Genomic DNA, 17,811 nt, shown 5'->3' with positions numbered 1-17,811 from the left:
CCCAGCTGCTCTCAGTGCCCCCAGGTCCACCTTCCCCCATCGCTCTTCAGGCTCTTCTCTTCAGAGACTCCTTTTCCTGATAGTGCTGCCTTGCAGGGCACAGGTGGCACACCATACCCAAGCTCCTCTAGGACGCTTTGCCCAGAGGCAAACTCCCTTCCCTGTTAGGTGCTGCCCCCTGTTCGCTGCATTCGAAAGGAGTTGTTATAGAAAGGTTCTGAGAATAGGATGGCTGCAGAAGGTCACCAGTGAGGAATTATATAGAAAGACGCAGCCGAAAGAGAATCTGCTGCAGCAGGTTATAAAACGGAAGCTACAATTATTTGGGCACATTTGCAGAATGAACGACAAACGAAAAATCAAGACGCTGGTATTCGGCATAATGGATGGGTCGAATAGGACAGGCAGACCCCACAGAGAATGAGTAGGTGATATAGTAGATTGGTGCGGAGCTCGTCTACAGAGACTAAGCCACTCTGCACCGGACAGGGAAAGATGGAAGGAAATAGTGAGAGAGGCATCAGACACCAAAGGGCGCTGAGCCCACAGTTATTGATGATGATGATGAGGGGGGAAATGAGTCTGCTGGTGCAAAACTGAATAATTCAAGATCCTTTAAAGCATAAGTTTCCCAAACTGGGGAGTGCGAAGAAATTCCAGGGCGGGGCATGAGGCAACCCAGCCCCCACCCATCATTTTCCCCAACCAAAGAAAGACCTGGCCTTTGCTTCCGGCTCTCAGCCTCTGCCATTTTATGTGGGCGACCTGGCACAACTCCTATAAAAAGCAGGCAGCTGGAGAAGAACCAATATGGAGGTAGCTGCCTCCTGCAAAGGTGGGTTTGGTGGGTGGGTAGAAGGAGGAGGATGGGGGTTAGATGGGGAGCTGGGGGTGCCTGGCTTGGGGGGTGGAGATAGGGTAAAAGTGGGCACTGGTGGTGCCTGGCTTTGTGGGATGGGAGGAGCTCGGGTAGGCAGCTCGTGGGGCTTGTGGGGCTCGGGCAGCCAGCCAGCTTGCAGGACTCACGGGGCTTGGGCAGCTGGCTCTGGCACCATAGGGCTCAGGCAGCATGGGGCTTGAGTGGCTGGCCCCAGCAGTGTGGGGCTCAGGCTGGCAGGCAGGCAGCTGGATCCAGCAGTGCAGGGCTCGGGTGGCTCAGGATGGTGGGCAGGCAGCTGGTCCTGGAAGAATGGGGCTTGGGTGGGCAGCTGGCTCGCAGCTAGGGCTGGTGGCTGGTGGGAAGGCAGCTGGTCCTGGCAGCATGGGGCTCAGGTGACTGGCAGGTGGCCAGGTGGTTGACCACAGCAGTTGGCAGGCAGATGGGTGGGCTGGCCCCGGCAGCATGGGGCTTGGGCAGTAGGCAGGCGGGTGGCTGGTCCTGGTGGCACAGGGCTCAGGCAGGCAGCTCTGGCAGTGCAGATCTCAGGCAGGCGGGTGGCTGGCACGGGCAACTCTGATGGCTGGCATGGGGCTCAGGCAGATGGCCAGCTGGGGCTTCACCAGGCACCCGCAAGGGGCCAAGAAAAACTGTGCTTATTTGTAATTTTAAATAGCATTTTTATATCAGGTTTTTGTGTTTATATTAAATTACAAATTAAATTTTTTGTTAAAAGAGGGAGTTGGATGATGGTAAAGAAGAAGTGGGGAGGGGCATGAGGGTTTCTCAAAAAAATCAAAAGGAGTCGTGATGCCAAAAAGTTTGAGAGTCCCTGTTTTAAAGCATAAGATATTTCCACCTATTACCAATCCATCAATTTCACTTGTTAGGTTGTCTTGTTGTATCAGGTCTAATTTAAGTGGGATCTAACTAATATTAAAAAAGTTTGATTATTATTTGTGTTACGTAGTGTTTACAGACCTCCACCATTGTTTGGTATCATTGTTCTGGGCATCCTCCAAACACTAAACAGGAGACAGTTCCTGCCCAGAAGATCTTGCAGACAAAATGGACAAACAAAGGATGAGAAGGGAAACAAATGTTGTTGTGTGGAAGACTCTACACTTGTATTTTTTTTTCATATAGTTATATCAGGGTCCTCATTTTGTTAACTTTTCTACTAACTAATCTGACAAATACGCATAGCAGTTTGGGATTCAGACCCTTGTATTATTCTTGTATTAAAGTTCCATGTTCCCAAGAATAATATGTTTGGATTCACTCAACACTTAAAGGGCTTAATTTTAATCTTGTGGGATTTTTGCATTTATTTAAAAACAGTCCTAATTTATTTAGAATTTGGCTGATGAAATATTCAGTTTTTGCCTTGTGCGCTCTAGAATATATGTTAAATTCTTATGTACTGCAGTAAAATTATTTAGTATCAGCACAGAGCAGTTCTATGTCATAAGCTACGTCTACACGTGTATGCTACATCGAAATATTTCGATGTATAGCATCTACACATCCTCCAGGGCTGGTGCCGTTGACGTTGGGCAGCACCACATCGAAGTAGGCGCTGCAGGGGAGCTTTTACACGCCAAAGCGGCCCACATCGAAATAAGGGTGCCAGGAACAGCTGCAGACAGGGTCACAGGGCGGACTAGCACTTCCTGGGCAACAGCTAGCCGCTCCCTTAAAGGGCCCCTCCCAGACACACTTGCACTAAACAGGACAAGATCCACAGAGCTGACAACTGGTTGCAGACCCTGTGCATGCAGCATGGATCCCCAGCTGCAGCAGCAGCAGCCAGAAGCCCTGGGCTAAGGGCTGCTGCACATGGTGACCATAGAGCCCCGCAGGGGCTGGAGAGAGAGTCTCTCAGCTCCTTAGCTGATGGCCGCCCCATGGCGGACCCCGCTATTTTGATGTTGCGGGACGCGGATCATATACACGTGCCCTACTTCGACATTCAATGTCGAAGTAGGGCGCTATTCCCATCTCCTGATGGGGATAGCGACTTCGACGTCTCGCCGCCTTACGTTGATTTCAACTTTGAAATAGCGCTCACCACGTGTAGATGTGGCAGGGGCTATTTCGAAGTTGGCGCCGCTACTTCGAAGTAGCCGGCACGTGTAGACGCGGCTATTGACTCCTTTTGTTCAAGGCGTACTGAGGATTTGGCAAAGAGTTTATATTCATTCACAAAATAGTCTTGCTTGTGGAATGTGCATGTCAAGTTTTGCTGCGATTGTTCTATGGATCTGACTTTTGAAATTATACATATTATTTGTGTATTTTTGTTATATAATAAAACACCTTTCCAGTAGCAAATCTGTCCGCCAAAAAAAAAAAGATGCTACTGGCACAATTAGGCTCAAGTAAGCTCCCTTGGTTTCAGGCTATAGAAACAGAGGTTAGTCACTGTGCCCTCGTAGGAGATTGCCCTGGGACTGTTAGTTTTGGTCTGATGATGAAATTTAAGCATAACAATCATCTGTTGCCTGAAAGGATTAAAATTATAGCACGCAGTTGTGTTCCTGGAACAGGGAGTACTTCCAGACGTCTTTGTCTGACCTCTTAGTTAGCATTTTTTGATTGATTGTGTGTGTGTGTGTGTGTGTGTGTCATTGGTACTAAGAATCCTACCAAAATGAGTACAGTAGACCCTCAATTTGTGTGAGAGTTACATTCCTGGAAAACTGTGCTGAACTTGAAATTTGCACAAGCCAAGGGGGAGGGCTGCAGCCAAACGCAGGGGATGCCCCTGTGAAGCTCCTACAGCTCTGCCCTTGGGTACCCACTGTGGGCGGAGGGGGGTAGAGATTCCCTTGTTAAAGGGGGTCCCGGACTTAAAGCGCTGCTGGCTGGCTGGTGGCTGTGGCTGGCTCCCCGTCGTAGGGGGAGTGCTGGGGGCAGAGATCCCTTTGTTAATAGGTGTCCCTGTGTTAAAAAGCTGCTGGCGCCACCGGCTGAGCCAAAGGCAGCTGTGGTTGAGAGGCGAGGGGGGAAGAGGCCCCCCGTCAAAGGGGAACAGAGCTGGCACAAGATCTTGTTAATGGGGACTTCCAGCCGTGGGGCTGGGGGGGTCTCCCTGCCCCTGCCCCTGCCCCTGCCCCCTCTCATGTAAAGACGAGATACGCACATTTTGAATGCGCGTATCTTGGGGAATTACTGTGCTAAGTATATAATTAATTGATAAAGGAGTATTCCATTCCACTGCTATGATTAAAAACTGTGTCCATAGTTCAGCTACAAGCTGCACTCTCTAAGGCAATGGTTTTTGACCTGTGCTCCATGGACATCTGTGGTGTCTACAGATTCTGTCTAAGATGTCTCAAGGGTTCCGCATCTCCATTTGACATTGTCAGGGGTTCACACATGAAAAAGGTTGAAAACAACTCTTCAGTGGGATTTATTTCTCAGCCATGAAAATTTGCTCATTCTGTAGCTGAAATTTGCCCTCTTTGTACAATGAATGGAGGCTATAACACACAACAAACGATGAAGTTTGTGGTGCAAGGCTGCCACATAACAAGCAGGAGGTGAGGACATGTGTGCTTGGTTCAAAATCATTCAAATGTTTCTATAGCTAGCCAGGGAAGTGATTGAGTATTTACACAAATGTGAATGATATTCATGAATCAAACAATAAATAATAATGAATAAATGGACACAGAGCAGACATCAAGAAACTCCATACACATAAGCCAGTCAGTGAACACTTCAATGGAGTGGGCCATTCTGTTAAAGACCTGAGTATGTGTGTCCTGGAACACAGAGAAGTTAGCAACAGATTAAAGCAGAGATTTGTGAGTTAGAGTACATATTCAAATTCGACTCATTAACATGAGTCGAACAGAGGCATCAACTACCTCATGCATTACAGTGGTATGAACAGAGGCATCAACTACCTCATACATTACAAGGACTGCTTCCCTTCCTTTGATGCTTGTAATTACATAAGAACATAAGAATGGCCATACTGGGTCAGACCAAAGGTCCATCCAGCCCAGCATCCCATCTGCCGATGGTGGCCAATGCCAGGTGCCCCAGAGAAGGAGAACAGAAGACAATGATCAAGTGATTTATCTCCTGCCATCCATCTCCTGCCCTTGTACTGAAGGCTAGGGCACCATACTTTACCCCTGGCTAATAGCCATTTATGGACCTAACCTGCAAAAATTTATCAAGCTCTTTTTTAAACCCTAATAGAGTCCTGGCCTTCACAGCCTCCTCGGGCAAGGAGTTCCACAGGTTGACTGTGCGCTGTGTGAAGAAAAATTTCCTTTTATTAGTTTTGAACGTACTACCCATCAATTTCATTTGGTGTCCCCTAGTTCTTGTATTATGGGAAAAGGTAAATAATTTTTCTATATTCACTTTCTCCACACCATTCATGATTTTATATACCTCTATCATATTGCCCCTCAATCGCCTCTTTTCCAAACTGAAAAGTCCCAGTCTCTCTAGCCTCTCCCCATATGGGACCCGTTCCAAGCCCCTAATCATCTTAGTCGCCCTTTTCGGAACCTTTTCTAATGCCAATATATCTTTTTTGAGGTGAGGAGACCACATCTGCACGCAGTACTCGAGATGTGGGCGTACCATAGTTTTATATAGGGGAAGTATGAGAATTATCTCAGACAGGACAATTAACATCCCCCCACCTCTCACCCCCTTCCTTTTATCCTATTTGATTTGTCAGTTTTATTGCAATTTTTTTCTGGTCCTCTTGTCAGTCTGTATTGGAAATGAAATTGATCTGATGAAGTGGGTCTGTCCCATGAGAGCTCATCACCGAATAAATAATTGTTAGTCTTTAAAGTGCTACATTTCTCCTGCTTTGATTCATGAATCAAGTGACTGAAATTTTCCAATTAGAGCTTCTGAAAATGTGGTCTGTTGTTTGCACTTTTGAAACTGACTAATCAAAATAAATTACTTACCCATCAACTTTTGAATAGCTAGTCCAGAATGTCAATTTTGTCAGTTCAGCATGCTTGTCCAGGGTCTACTTTTATTTAAGCTATGCGCCTCATCAACAACAATATCAAAATGCCTGGCAAAAAACAAACACTCCCCCCCCAACCCCTCCCCACCGATAAGCTGTATTCAAAGGTTGAAAGTTCTTAGTTGCTCTGGTTTCCCTACTATATCTCTACCATTGATAAGCACATTGTATCCCCTCCCCTTTTCTCTTCTTCTACATGTGTTGTCTTTCCCTCTGTACCACCCGTCTCTTTTGAGCTTTTGTTAGTTCAGTTATTCTAGTCTCTGGTAGGAGGTGGTTACATGGTCTTGATCCAGTGTGATGTTATTGGATTTTAAAATTAACATGCAAACCACTGTCCTAGGTTTGCGCCAAATCTCGCACTAAGTGGACCAAGTGAGGTATCTGTTGAAAGCTGGTGGTTCACTGAATCTGTTTATGCTGGATCTACATTTGTATGATTTGTTATAGGTGGAGTTATGAGTACTGGCTCTGTGCTTGTTGTTGAAATTTCAGTTTCTGGGCAACCATGGCAACCTATTGTGAAAGGGTTCCTAATCAGGAGAAGCAGTGTTTGAAGCTGTGGATGTGTAACCAAGGAGACAGGCAGTGGCAGATTGCCCAAAGAAGGACATGGACAGGGTGACCTGCTCGTGTGACAGGCTCCATCTTAGACATGCTCCCACAGAGCGAGGAACAATGGATTTCCCTCCACATAGGCAAGGGTATAAAGGGGATCCTGAAGTTCCTCCATCTTTTGTTGTTAATCCAGCTCCTCACTTCAGAAGCAATTCTTCTATGAACTTTGCTCAGAAGGATTGCTGACTCATCCTGACAAAGGATAATTACAGAGGTAGTTGTGGTAGTCTGCATCTGCACAAAACAAAACAGCAGTCACGTAGCACTTTAAGGGGTAACAAAATAATTTATTAGGTGATGAGCTTCTGTGGGGCAGACCCACTTCTTCAGACCTGAAAATCTAAAGAAATGGGTCTGCCCCACAAACGTTCATCACCTAATATATTATTTTGGTAGTCTTTAAAGTTTTGCAAATGAGGGATGTACTCCAGAGACTTTTTATGATAGCAGCTCATTCCACCACTGCTGAAACCCTGCACCAAGAACTTTATGACTTATGTATGTAATTCAATTGATTTAATGGTTTTACTCTCCCCCTTTCTTTCTTTCTTTCCTTTTTTCTTTCTTTCTTTTAATAAATCTTTAGATTTTAGATTCTAAAGGATTGGGAGAGCATGCTCTTTTGGGGAAGATCTAAAGTATACGTTGACCTGGGAGTATGGCTGGTCCTTTGGGACTGGAAGAACCTGTTCATATTTATTCACATAAGCGCTCATCTGTGTAAGGAGGGTACTGGGTTTGGCACAAGGGGAGCTGGAGTGTTGGAGGGAATTGCTTGGTGGACAGTTTGACAATAGAAGTGCTCTTTATGACTGGTTTACGCCTACCTGAAAGGGATTTTCCAACAAAACCAGCCTTTTGTCGGAAAATCCCATGGAGCATCTACATGCAAAATGCACTTTGTCGACAGACTATCGACAAACCTGGCACATCGGCTGGCAGCTTTGTTCCTCTGTGCATTCAGGAATAACACCTTTGTCTACAGTTTCCTGTCGATAAAAAAAAAACATGTAGGTGCTCCGGCGGCCCTTTGGTTGACAGCCAGCTGGAGCTGGGAGGTGTCCCCTCCACAGCAAGCAAACATCTATGATCTTTGCCCCCGGCTACAAGGAACTCCAGAAACCTCATGCAGGAAGATGAGGGCATGCACGCTGTCAGCACCGTGACCCTGCAGCCACATCTTGGACTAATGGCAGAGGCTGCCTGAGAGCCCCCCAGCCCCTAGCGGGGCACTGGCGAGGGGTCTCAGGACCCACCCAGGGGGGTCTAAAAAGCGAGCCCCCTCATGGTGAAGCCCAGAGCTCTGTGACCTGATGGCCGTCTGGGGCAAGGAGGCCATCCTTCTTGACCCCAGGGTAAACAGCAGAAATGCCCTGGGCTACACCCACCTTGCCAGAGCCCTGGTGCAGCATTGCCAACCCATCTGCACCCTGGAGCAGGTGTGCGCCAAGGTGAAGGAGCTCTGCCAGGGCTATGTGCACGCCCAGGACACATGGCAGAGGTCGAGGCAGGGACAGCCACCTGCCCCTATTATAAGGTGTTAGACCAGCTCCCAGGGGGTGAGGACAGGGCCCCCAGCTTCAAGACACCAGCGAGGAGGCCTCTCTGATGCAGATGGTGTCCCAGGAACCCCAAACCCGACAGACCTGCTGTGGGACCCACCCAAGTCCAGCCTGGGGACCCTGACAATAGCCGTGGACTTGGGCCCTTCCAGTGCCATGACATTGGCACAGGCATCTCTGGACTTGTTTGTGGGACCATCCGAGAACCCCATGGGTCACACACCTCCGGGCGGGGCCTGCAGGAGGTGCAGACAGGGCATGCCACGGGTCTCACCAGGACAGCTTGGGAGGGAACCCATGCCATGAGCCTGGCTCATGAACCTATGTGCATACCACAGCATCCCACCAGCTCCTGTTCAAAGGTGCTGGCCTGTTACCAGCACAACTGGGGGCCACACAAGCCCCAGGGACTGGGGGTGGGGTGGGGATGCACCTGGCCCTGCCATGGCCGGAATTGGGCTAGCCACATGTTCAACAACCTGACCCCAGACACACCACCGAGGAGTGCAGTCCCCCAGCTGGCAGGCAAGCCCGTAGGTGACAGTCGGCACCCGCCCCTGCAGACAGTGCCATGGGCCACACATATGTGGTGGGGCTGTGCTCATCTTGCCTGCCACCAGTGTGGGGGGAGCCCCTTCTGGCTGGACAGCCCCGCCAGGCCACTAGACTGTCAGGTGGGAGAGATGCCGCAGTCAGCCCAGTCCCTTTGACAGGGCCCAAGCGCAGGGGGCACAAGTGCACACACCTGGGACAGCCCCATCCCATGGCCCAGGGGCTGGGGGCTGCTATTCACAGAGCTCAGGGGGTCAGGGCTTCGGGGGCTGTGCTGTGGGAAGGACTCACCCCTCTCCAGAGCTGTGGGAAAGGACTCTCCCACTCTCTCCCTGCAGCCGCACCGTCTGAGGGCTGGGCCAGCTGTGCTGAACTGGGAGCGGCACCCCAGAGAGATGGCAACCCTCCCCCACCAGGGTATGCCTGTGGCTGGAAGGGCCATCGCCGCCCAGACAAAGATGCCCTACAGGCATATATGGTTGCCCTCCGGTGGCACACTGAGGTCAGCGAGCAGTGGCTGTGGGCGGAAGAGGAGTGGCAATGGGAGTGGGATTGTGGGCCTCAGACTGGTTGCTGGCCCGGGAGTACCACCTCCTGGATATCCTGGAGGACAGAGCAGTCCGGGCTGCCGTGCCTGCAGCCTCTGCTGCTCGCCTCATCCCTGCTGCTCCGGCTCCCTCTCCCACCCTTGCCCCTTCTGACCCCATGCCCCAAGGGGTGCTGCAGGCACTGCCGTGGGCACTGGATGTGGCTGATGCCCCTGCCCCCCAAACACCCCCACTCACCAAAACCCCCTGTGCCCCTGCTCAGCTTGACCTTGCTGCACCCCTCCCACCCCCATACCTCCCCATGCTTCTGACCCCATCCCAGCTCTGATGGGGACCCCAAACCTGGGGTGGGAAGGGATCCTGCAGCCAATGTGGCTTGCGGCCCCCCTGCCAGGAGTAATGCCCCCAACTCTGTGTCCCAAGGCTCCCCTCCAAGTTGAGATGCCCCCTCATCCTATGTCCCAAGACCCCCACCACCGTGTATAGTCGTTGCACATCGTAAATAGTTGTTTTTCAAAACATTTATTTTATACGCATATATACTTTGTTTAGTAAAAGGTTTTTAGAAGCACCACCAGTGTAGACGCTGCTCTTTTGAAAGTAAACCCCATCTTTGAAAGAATCCTTCTTCCTATTAAATAAAGGGAAGAAGGATTCTTTCGAAGATGGGGTTTACTTTTGAAAGAGCAGCATCTACACTGGTTTTCTTCTTTCGAAAGGCGCTCTTTCAAAATAAGAATATGCAAAAGAGGTGCCAAATACACAAATATGCACATTGTTTGCATTTTCCAATTCCCTCATTTGCATGCCTCTTTCGAAAGAGGTATGCAAGTGTAGACACATCCTTAGTGTCTAACACCTTATAGAAAGATATGGCTACAAAGTATATCTGTGATCTATAAGAAGACATATACTGTACCATTAACTTCATCTTATGGTTAGGATATCCTATAAGAAGCTATGTAAGTGCTAAAATTCATTAATTTCTGACATTCAAAAAACTAAAACCTGGTGAAGGAAATGTCGCAGATTATTCTATTCCCTAGCCTGATGCCCCAGTTTTTGCAACATTCTAACTGATAAGTTATATCCTAGGTATATGGACAATAGATACTTTACGTAATCAGTAGTTGATTGGTAGATATTACTACAGCCACCAAGTCAAGTATAAATACAGACTAAAAAGAAATAATCAATTGGAAGGAATTGAATAAGGTAACCCATAACGTTATTCATTGTAACCAGAAGTTGCAACCTGTTCTTACTGGCAATTGCATCGTGGACGCCTTTGTGTGTGGAAAAGGAAAGAGGCCATGACCTTCCATCTGACAATAGTACACATGCTAACAGTAGAACTGTGTATGACATAAAAAATCAATTGTCAGTTTACTTGTCACTTATTCTGGGTATCAAAATAGGTTTACATACTCTGCATTACTTGTCTGTAGTGTTTTGGGTATCAATAAAAGCTAATATAGAGTTTATCCCTGCTGTCTACTGGCTCCTCTTGAATTTAAAAGCTGAACACACCACAGTCCCAACACACAGGGCCTAACTCTCAACCCCTGCCTCAAATTCTGACATCCCTTCCTGAGTTCAAGCCAATACTGCTAGAGTGAAAATTAAAAGGTCAAAAGTCACAAAAGACTTTCTCCTGTGGGTATGAGTCTTGAGTATTACTGCAGCGGAAGTGCTGCTCCATTATCTCTTGGTTAAAAATTAACAGTGCTAGCAGGTGAGCCAAAAGATAACCTCCTCCTATCCGAGCCCGAGAGCTGTGCTAAACTATTCTCAGGTGGATGTTGCTCTCTATGGATTTAGGGAATCTTGAGTTAATATTAAATAAACCAACCTCTTCCCTTTTCCTGTAATAAAAAACTTCAGAGTTTGCCACCTGCTTAGTCTTACATAGGGAGATCAAGTTATTTTAGTTCTCTACAGCGATGTCTACATGGCAACCTAACCTCTAAATAAGCTATGCAATCTGAGTTACGCAAATTGTGGAGCTTATTTCAAGTTGATTTCAAAATAGGCTATTTCGCCATGTGGTGCTGTCTAAACAGCACACATCCCAAAATAAAGCACTGTTTTGAGGTTTCCCTGTACTCCTCCTGCAATGAGGCGTACAGGGAAGCTGGAATAGTGCACCCTTTATCATGAAAACTGTTTTGAGACAACAGACACATTTCTTAGACCCAGGCTGATTTTTGCTATATCCTGAAATAACATCCACTGCGTAGGCATGTCCTGCTTTCTAATCAGCTCCTTCTGTTTCTGGAGACACTCAACGTATGGGGACCACATCCTGGTCATTTCTCTGGTAGGTAAAGCAGGTGGCTGATGTCAATATTTTACATGGCTAAAGAAGGAAAGTTTTAGCAAGTGGGAAGGAGAGGACTAGAGAACGGGTAAAAGGATGAAAGGACAGATACAGAGGCTGATATCTAGGAAATGACAGACCCAGCAGACATGGAGGGGAAGGTGAGGTGACTGAAAGGAGAAGTACACCAGTAAAGGGGCGGGTGAAGAGTACAGCAAGGTAGCACAACAGATAGAGTGAAGACTTCCAACAAAGAATGGACAAATCATAGGACAAGTTGACTGCTGAGTTAGCTAACATGGCTCTTGGGAGTATTCCCTGTAAGCTGTGTGCTTGCAGCTGCTCAGGGCAGATTCAAATGCCACCCAGCTGCTTTGCAGAGTGCCCTTGTCTAGATTTTGTGTTTCTGTTGATGTTGTGCATTCAAACATGCCTCAGTGCACATCAAAATTTATTCTGGATGGAAAAAATCTGCACATAGAGGGAAAAGATTAGAGAGAACATTGGTTCTTGGGCCCATCGGGGGAAGTATGTGCCTTTGTAGGAAGACTAAGGGAAAACTTGGTTAAGCTTAATTGCAAGGGGAAAGTAGTACTTTTGAATTTCTTACACAGAAAATCCAAGGAAAGGGCCAAATCAAGTTCGTCTGTGCACTCATCCACCTTAAGGGTTCTTGAGGTACCTTATCACCATGGTATGTGAGTGCTAAATAAGTCTTTGAAAAATAAATATGATAGAAATCAATATTCTTATTTTAAATTACATTACTTAATCTTCTCAGATTAGAGATGTATTTCTCTGGGGAGGCGATGGTTCAGCTGAGGGGAATTGGCTAGGGCTCAGCTCTATTTTAATGTAGTTAGTTCAGCATTTGGTTCTTAAACTTTTTTCATAGTCTAAAGCACATTTTAACCATGAGATTTTAATTTAGAGACATCCTCTCCAGTTCACCACAGGGGAGATTTCCTCCCATTGTAAACCATATAAAGTCCTTATGACAATTGCCTACATGAGGAAATAGTATTAGAGAAGTCTCCAAAGTATTATTCACCTCCATTAACGTGTTGTAGCCATAGTAAAGAAGGCGTGAGCCACTCCAGGGGATCAGCCTGCTTTGTAAGTCCTGTCTTTTTGAGACAGATTAAAAGAAGTCTAGGGTGTCAGACACAGGCAGTAATTGTTCTCTGCTTCTCAGCCCTGGAAGCACTGAATCCAGTTTTGTCCTCCTCTCTATATCTGGCCTTTCCTCTTTTTACCTCTTTTCTAGACTCCTCCATCTCACTTGCTACAACTTTCCTTCTTTTGCTGTGTAAAATATTGACCCAGGATGCCTGTTTCATCTCTTGGAGAAAGATTTGATCAAACTGGAGAGAGACTAAAGGAGAGTCAAAAAAGATAGGTTACATTTTCTAATCTGTTGTGAGGGAAGATTAATAGGTTTGGGTGTCTTTAGTCTGGAGAAGAGAGGACTGTGGAGGAACATAAGCCTTCAAATATGAAAAAGACTCCAGTGATTAACATTTCTCCATGTACACCACCACCAAGAAGTAGTTGGCTTAGGCCAGGTCTACATTAGGGGATAAGTTTGAATGGAGATGCACTACTCCAGCTGTGTTAATTGTGTAGTAATTGTACTTTGAGTCAAACTTTGGCACCATCTCCACAGCAGGAGGTTGATGGGAGAAATGCTCCACTCAACTTCCCTTACTCCTCATGACTGCTAAATGTGCCAAATCAGGCCCAGGAAGATCAACATCTGGAGCATCGACCTGCAGGTAAGAAGAGGCATGCCCTTAGTTTGCAGCAGGGGAAATTAGGCTGAATATTAGGGAAAACTATCCAGCTATAAGGACATGGAAGGTCAGGAACAGGTTATCTAGGGAGTTGGTGGAAACCCCTTCTTTGGAGGTTTCTAAGAAGAGTTTAAATATTGTCTGGATATTATCATAGTCACAGATCCGTAACATTTAGGGCCAGAAGGGACCACTGGATCATCTAGTCTGACCTCATGCATATCATAGACCACCAGCAGTGCCCTAGTACTGCACTATGAAACCAGCAACGGAAAGGAGAGCAAGTAAATGACACCCTCAAGAGACTGTACTATTGGATGCCAGAGGCAGAATATAAGAGAAACTGAGGTGCACCAGTTCCTGAGGCCCCTGAAATAACAGGGAAGTGATTAGGTGAGATACACCCAGATGATCCCAGCAAGTAAGGTGAGGTTGGGAAGGGATTTTCCTTCAGTTCACATTGGCAGTGACCTCTGGTGTAGGGTGGTCTTCCCTTCCTCTGCAGTATGGAGTGTGGGTCACAAAATGGGATTTGCTGGGATTAATCCTGTTTTTGGGATGAGCTGGATTAGATGATTTCTTGCAGTCCTTTCTAGGTCTCCATTTCTATGAGCCTACGATAACAAAAAGCTCTTTGGAACAGGGACTTACGTTTTGTTCTGTGTTTGTACAACCCCTAGCACAACTTGATTGTGATCCCTAATTAGGACTTCTAGGAGATAAGACCGCAATGCCAATACGTAATTAATAAATAAATTAATTAAATTAATTAAATAAATATCATTGGCTTTCTGGATCCCAATTGGGTGAACACTGAATTATGTAAGTTCCCTAGACAACATTAAAGATGTAGGGCCAGATAAGCTGAAGTCAGCAGAGTAATTGCCCCTGGACAGGTGTCCTGGCTTCAGCACAGAATGGCATAAAACAGGACTAATCGTTGTTCAGATGTTATGTGACTAAGCTGTACCTCCATCTGGACAACCAGACAGCATCTGTAGAAACTCAGGATGGGGAGAGAGAGTAATAGGCACCTGTTCAAGACAAAGGTCCAAATATTGGGACTGTCTTTTTGAAATAGGGCACCTGTAGAGCCCGGCAAATCTGTGGATATCCCCTTTATTACCCGTGGTATTTGCCCCTGTGAATGTGGATACCCACGGCTCTTTTTTGTGGATCTGGATGCAGCTACAAATATGGTATCTAGAACCCTGCAAGCCCCTGGAGATGTTTACAACCCGCAGTGTCCACCTCCGTGGATGTGACTGCGGCGGTCTGAGGATTGTTGCTGCAGATGTGGCTGTGTATATAAGTTTTGAATCCAGGCAGGGCTGGAGACATCTGGCTCCTGCATCCCAGTGGGTTACAGCAGATAAGCTGCCCAGGCAGTGGATGGGCCACCCACACGCCATCGAGTTGTCCCCCCACCCCTTGTCTCTCTCTAGCAGTCACAGCCCTTCCGGCCAGGGCCAGTGGGCAGGCATCTGTGCTGTCAGCCCTGTCACCTACAGGGCCGGACCTCTCCATTTGCAGGCAGCCCTGGGCGCTGCAGAATTCAAATTCAAATTCAATCAAAAATTCGTAGGCTTCCTGTGACCTTCTTCCTGCACACCTGGGTGGAGAGCAGCGGACAAGGAAGCAGCCATACGTGGAGGGCCGCCACATAGCTTTGTGGGATAGACATGGGACATTCTGGAGGCCAATAGATTCGAATGGGAGTCATGGCGCTTCCCACTAAGCTTTATTCGAAATTTTAAGTTTGAAATAGAGGCTGTACCCATCCCGTAATATCAACATTTTGTTATCAGTGTCAGGGCTCACTAATTCGAGCTAATGGTATTTACAGTGAGGCCAGGGACGTTTTAACACCGAGCTAACCCCTTTAGGCCGTAGTCTATGATGGAGAAGCTCAGGGCGTATCAGCAGCTCATGATCAACTTGTGCGTTGAGATGCGCTACAGCGGCTACCGGGGAGGGGTGTGTGTGGGGGAGGCGCGAGGCGCGGCCGCCTTCCCAGCTGCCCAGCCGGACGGGGCGGGGCGCTGTCAGGCGGCAGCCGGGGAGAGGCGAGCGGCAGCAGCGCCGGGAGCAGCAGCAGGAGCCGGAGCAGCCCAGGCAGCGCCATGAGCGAGAAATGCGACGTGGTGGTTGTGGGGGGCGGCATCTCAGGTCAGTGCGGCCCCGCGCCGGGAGCAGGCGGACAGACGGACGGAGCTGGGGGCCGGGGCAGCGGCCAGACGGCGGCGCCCTGCGCGGAAAGCTGGGGCAGGGGCCGCTAGTGGGGGCTGTGGGGGCGCGGACGCTGCCTCCGGCCTCTCCCGGCTATGGGCGGCCCCGCCACAAGCTGCGTGCGGCGCCCCCCCGCGCTGGGGGGCCGGGCCCCTTGTTGCCGGATCGTCGGGACGCCCAGCCCGTGGCGCAAACCACCGCGCTAGAGCTCGGCTCGTTATCTGCCGGTAACTTGGGCTTGTCTCCCTCCCATCCCCACCCAAAGAGCTGCAACCCCGTTCTGCCCAGCCCAGCCCTCTCCAGGCGCTAAACAGGGCACTCTGTGCAGAACCAGCCTGGCCCTACAGGGTTGCATTTGCCAAACGGGAAAGGGTTATTAAGGGTGCAGCAGGCTGGGGGTGGGGCACGAGGGGAAAAGTCACCAAATGGTTTCTTGTCACTGGATGTGGCAATAGGTTCTGTTAGCAAACCGAGAATAGGCTCCCACAGCTTAGCGTTGCCCATCAGGTCACTGGAGTAGTTAATGCAAATAATAGGGTTTGCAAGAAAGCGTGTGTGGCAAAGTGCAGGCTGGCTTTCCTCATGGACGAGGTATCCTTAGAAGATTCACGAGCCCAGAAAGGTGGCTTGGTTCGCGGGTGAAGTGTGGGTGGAGGGAGGGGACGGCTTCTAGGTTTGCTTTGTTACTGAGTTTCATTAAATCTTGCGTTGCAAAGGAAATGGAGTACCCCGAGGCGAGATGATGATGATGTCTGACACTGAGGCTAATCTGGTGTGTGTGCAGTTTTTAGTCAATCACACCCTCACTGAAATTGATGTAAAAGTAGTCCCAGCAAGGGCAGCAGGATTGAGGTCTCTCTTTTAGCATGAGTGTAATAATCAAACTGTTTCTTAAGGGTATTATCAAGTTCTGATTACGTTTTGAATCGGAGTAGCTCTCCTTTATATCAGCACCTTACAGAACTCAGTAAGGATTTGGAGAGCTGCCCTGAAAACCACACAGCACTTAATTTGATAAGCTGCCCAGGGAGACTGACCATCAACTACTCTATTTTTACATCCTTTCCAGGACTGCATGCTAGTGCTTCTTGACAGATTTCTAATGTAGTAGATACATTTAACCTCAAAAACAACAAGAAGTCCTGTGGCACCTTATAGACGAACAGATATTTTGAAGCATAAGCTTTCATGGGCAAAGACCCCCTTCGTCAGATGCGTGAGTGGAGGCTCCAGAGGAGAGTGTGGAACCTCCACTCATGCATCTGACGAAGGGGGTCTTTGCCCATGAAAGCTTATGCTTCAAAATATCTGTTCGTCTATAAGGTGCCACAGGACTTCTTGTTGTTCTCGAAGACACAGACTAACTTGGCTATCCCTCTGATACATTTAACCTCAGCCATTGTTTGTACAAAGTAGCTGAGGGATGCCTCTATTATCACATTGCTTGAAGGAGATTGGAGAGCTGTTGGCATGGATTTCATAGATTAATGAAAAACAAAGTTGAAAGCAGAGATGAACAAACTAGCTTTCATGAACTACAGGTACGGCTCAAGGTTTCCCTTTTTTTCCTGAATCAGACACTTTGGGACTGGCAAAGGACACCCTCTGGTTAACCACCAGGTGGTATGCCAGCTGTAGCCTGACTGTGGGGTGGAGAGCCATCCTCCCTGGTACATGAGGGTGTCAGCATCATGTGGGCAGGAAGTGTCCTGAGCCTGGGCCCTGCTCTTCCCACCACACACTTGCAGGTAGCAGTAAGATGCTAACTGGGAGCTTGCCTAACTTATTTTCTTTTTAAAATGTAATTCTGGAGCTAGATCCCCTACCTCCCCAGCTGTCAGTGGCGGCTGGGCAGCCCAGGGTGCACCTGGTCGTGCCTTGTGACCGCTGCTCTGTCCCACGTGCTGGGAGCTGTACGGTGCAGATGGATGGGGGAGCTTATGATGTATGTAAAATGCAGAACAGACTTAAACGGTAGTGAAAGCAGCGCTGGGTGCCTTGGAGGTCTTTGCAGTGCTGGGCTCGTGGCATGTAGTGTTGCTGTCCAGTGACTCTTCCCTGCCCTCACCTTGCTACCCCAGTGCCCCATCTTCTCGCCATACCTTCTAGTAGAGACCTGCTGTGGAGTTAATAGATCCCTAGCATTGCTGACTCTCCTTCTTTGCAGTCTGGGATGCCTCTGAACATAGAAAAATGTAATTGCCGTGGTGCCCAGGAGCCAGCTAAGGGGATGTCTTGCTGTACTCTGCAAAGAGCTCTGAAAATGAGAAGCAAACCTTTCCCACAGCAAGAGAGCAA

General features: G+C 48.2%; 1 protein-coding gene across 1 annotated transcript in view; it reads left to right on the top strand.

Annotated features, from left to right (window-relative positions):
- The first annotated feature begins 15,401 nt into the window (after positions 1–15,401).
- The window catches only part of LOC142006889 (amine oxidase [flavin-containing] B-like), a 76,986-nt gene continuing 74,576 nt past the window's right edge, over positions 15,402–17,811 (top strand). Inside the window, exon 1 of the mRNA XM_074983400.1 lies at positions 15,402–15,453. Within this exon, the coding sequence (XP_074839501.1) occupies positions 15,408–15,453 (46 nt within the window). The 5' untranslated portion in view covers positions 15,402–15,407. The remainder of the gene's footprint in view (positions 15,454–17,811) is intronic.

The sequence above is a fragment of the Carettochelys insculpta genome, chromosome 1 (assembly GCF_033958435.1).
Source record: "Carettochelys insculpta isolate YL-2023 chromosome 1, ASM3395843v1, whole genome shotgun sequence".
Lineage (NCBI taxonomy): Eukaryota > Metazoa > Chordata > Testudines > Carettochelyidae > Carettochelys > Carettochelys insculpta.
The sequence above is the reverse complement of the archived record's forward strand: the minus strand, read 5'-3'. Positions and strand labels throughout refer to the sequence as shown.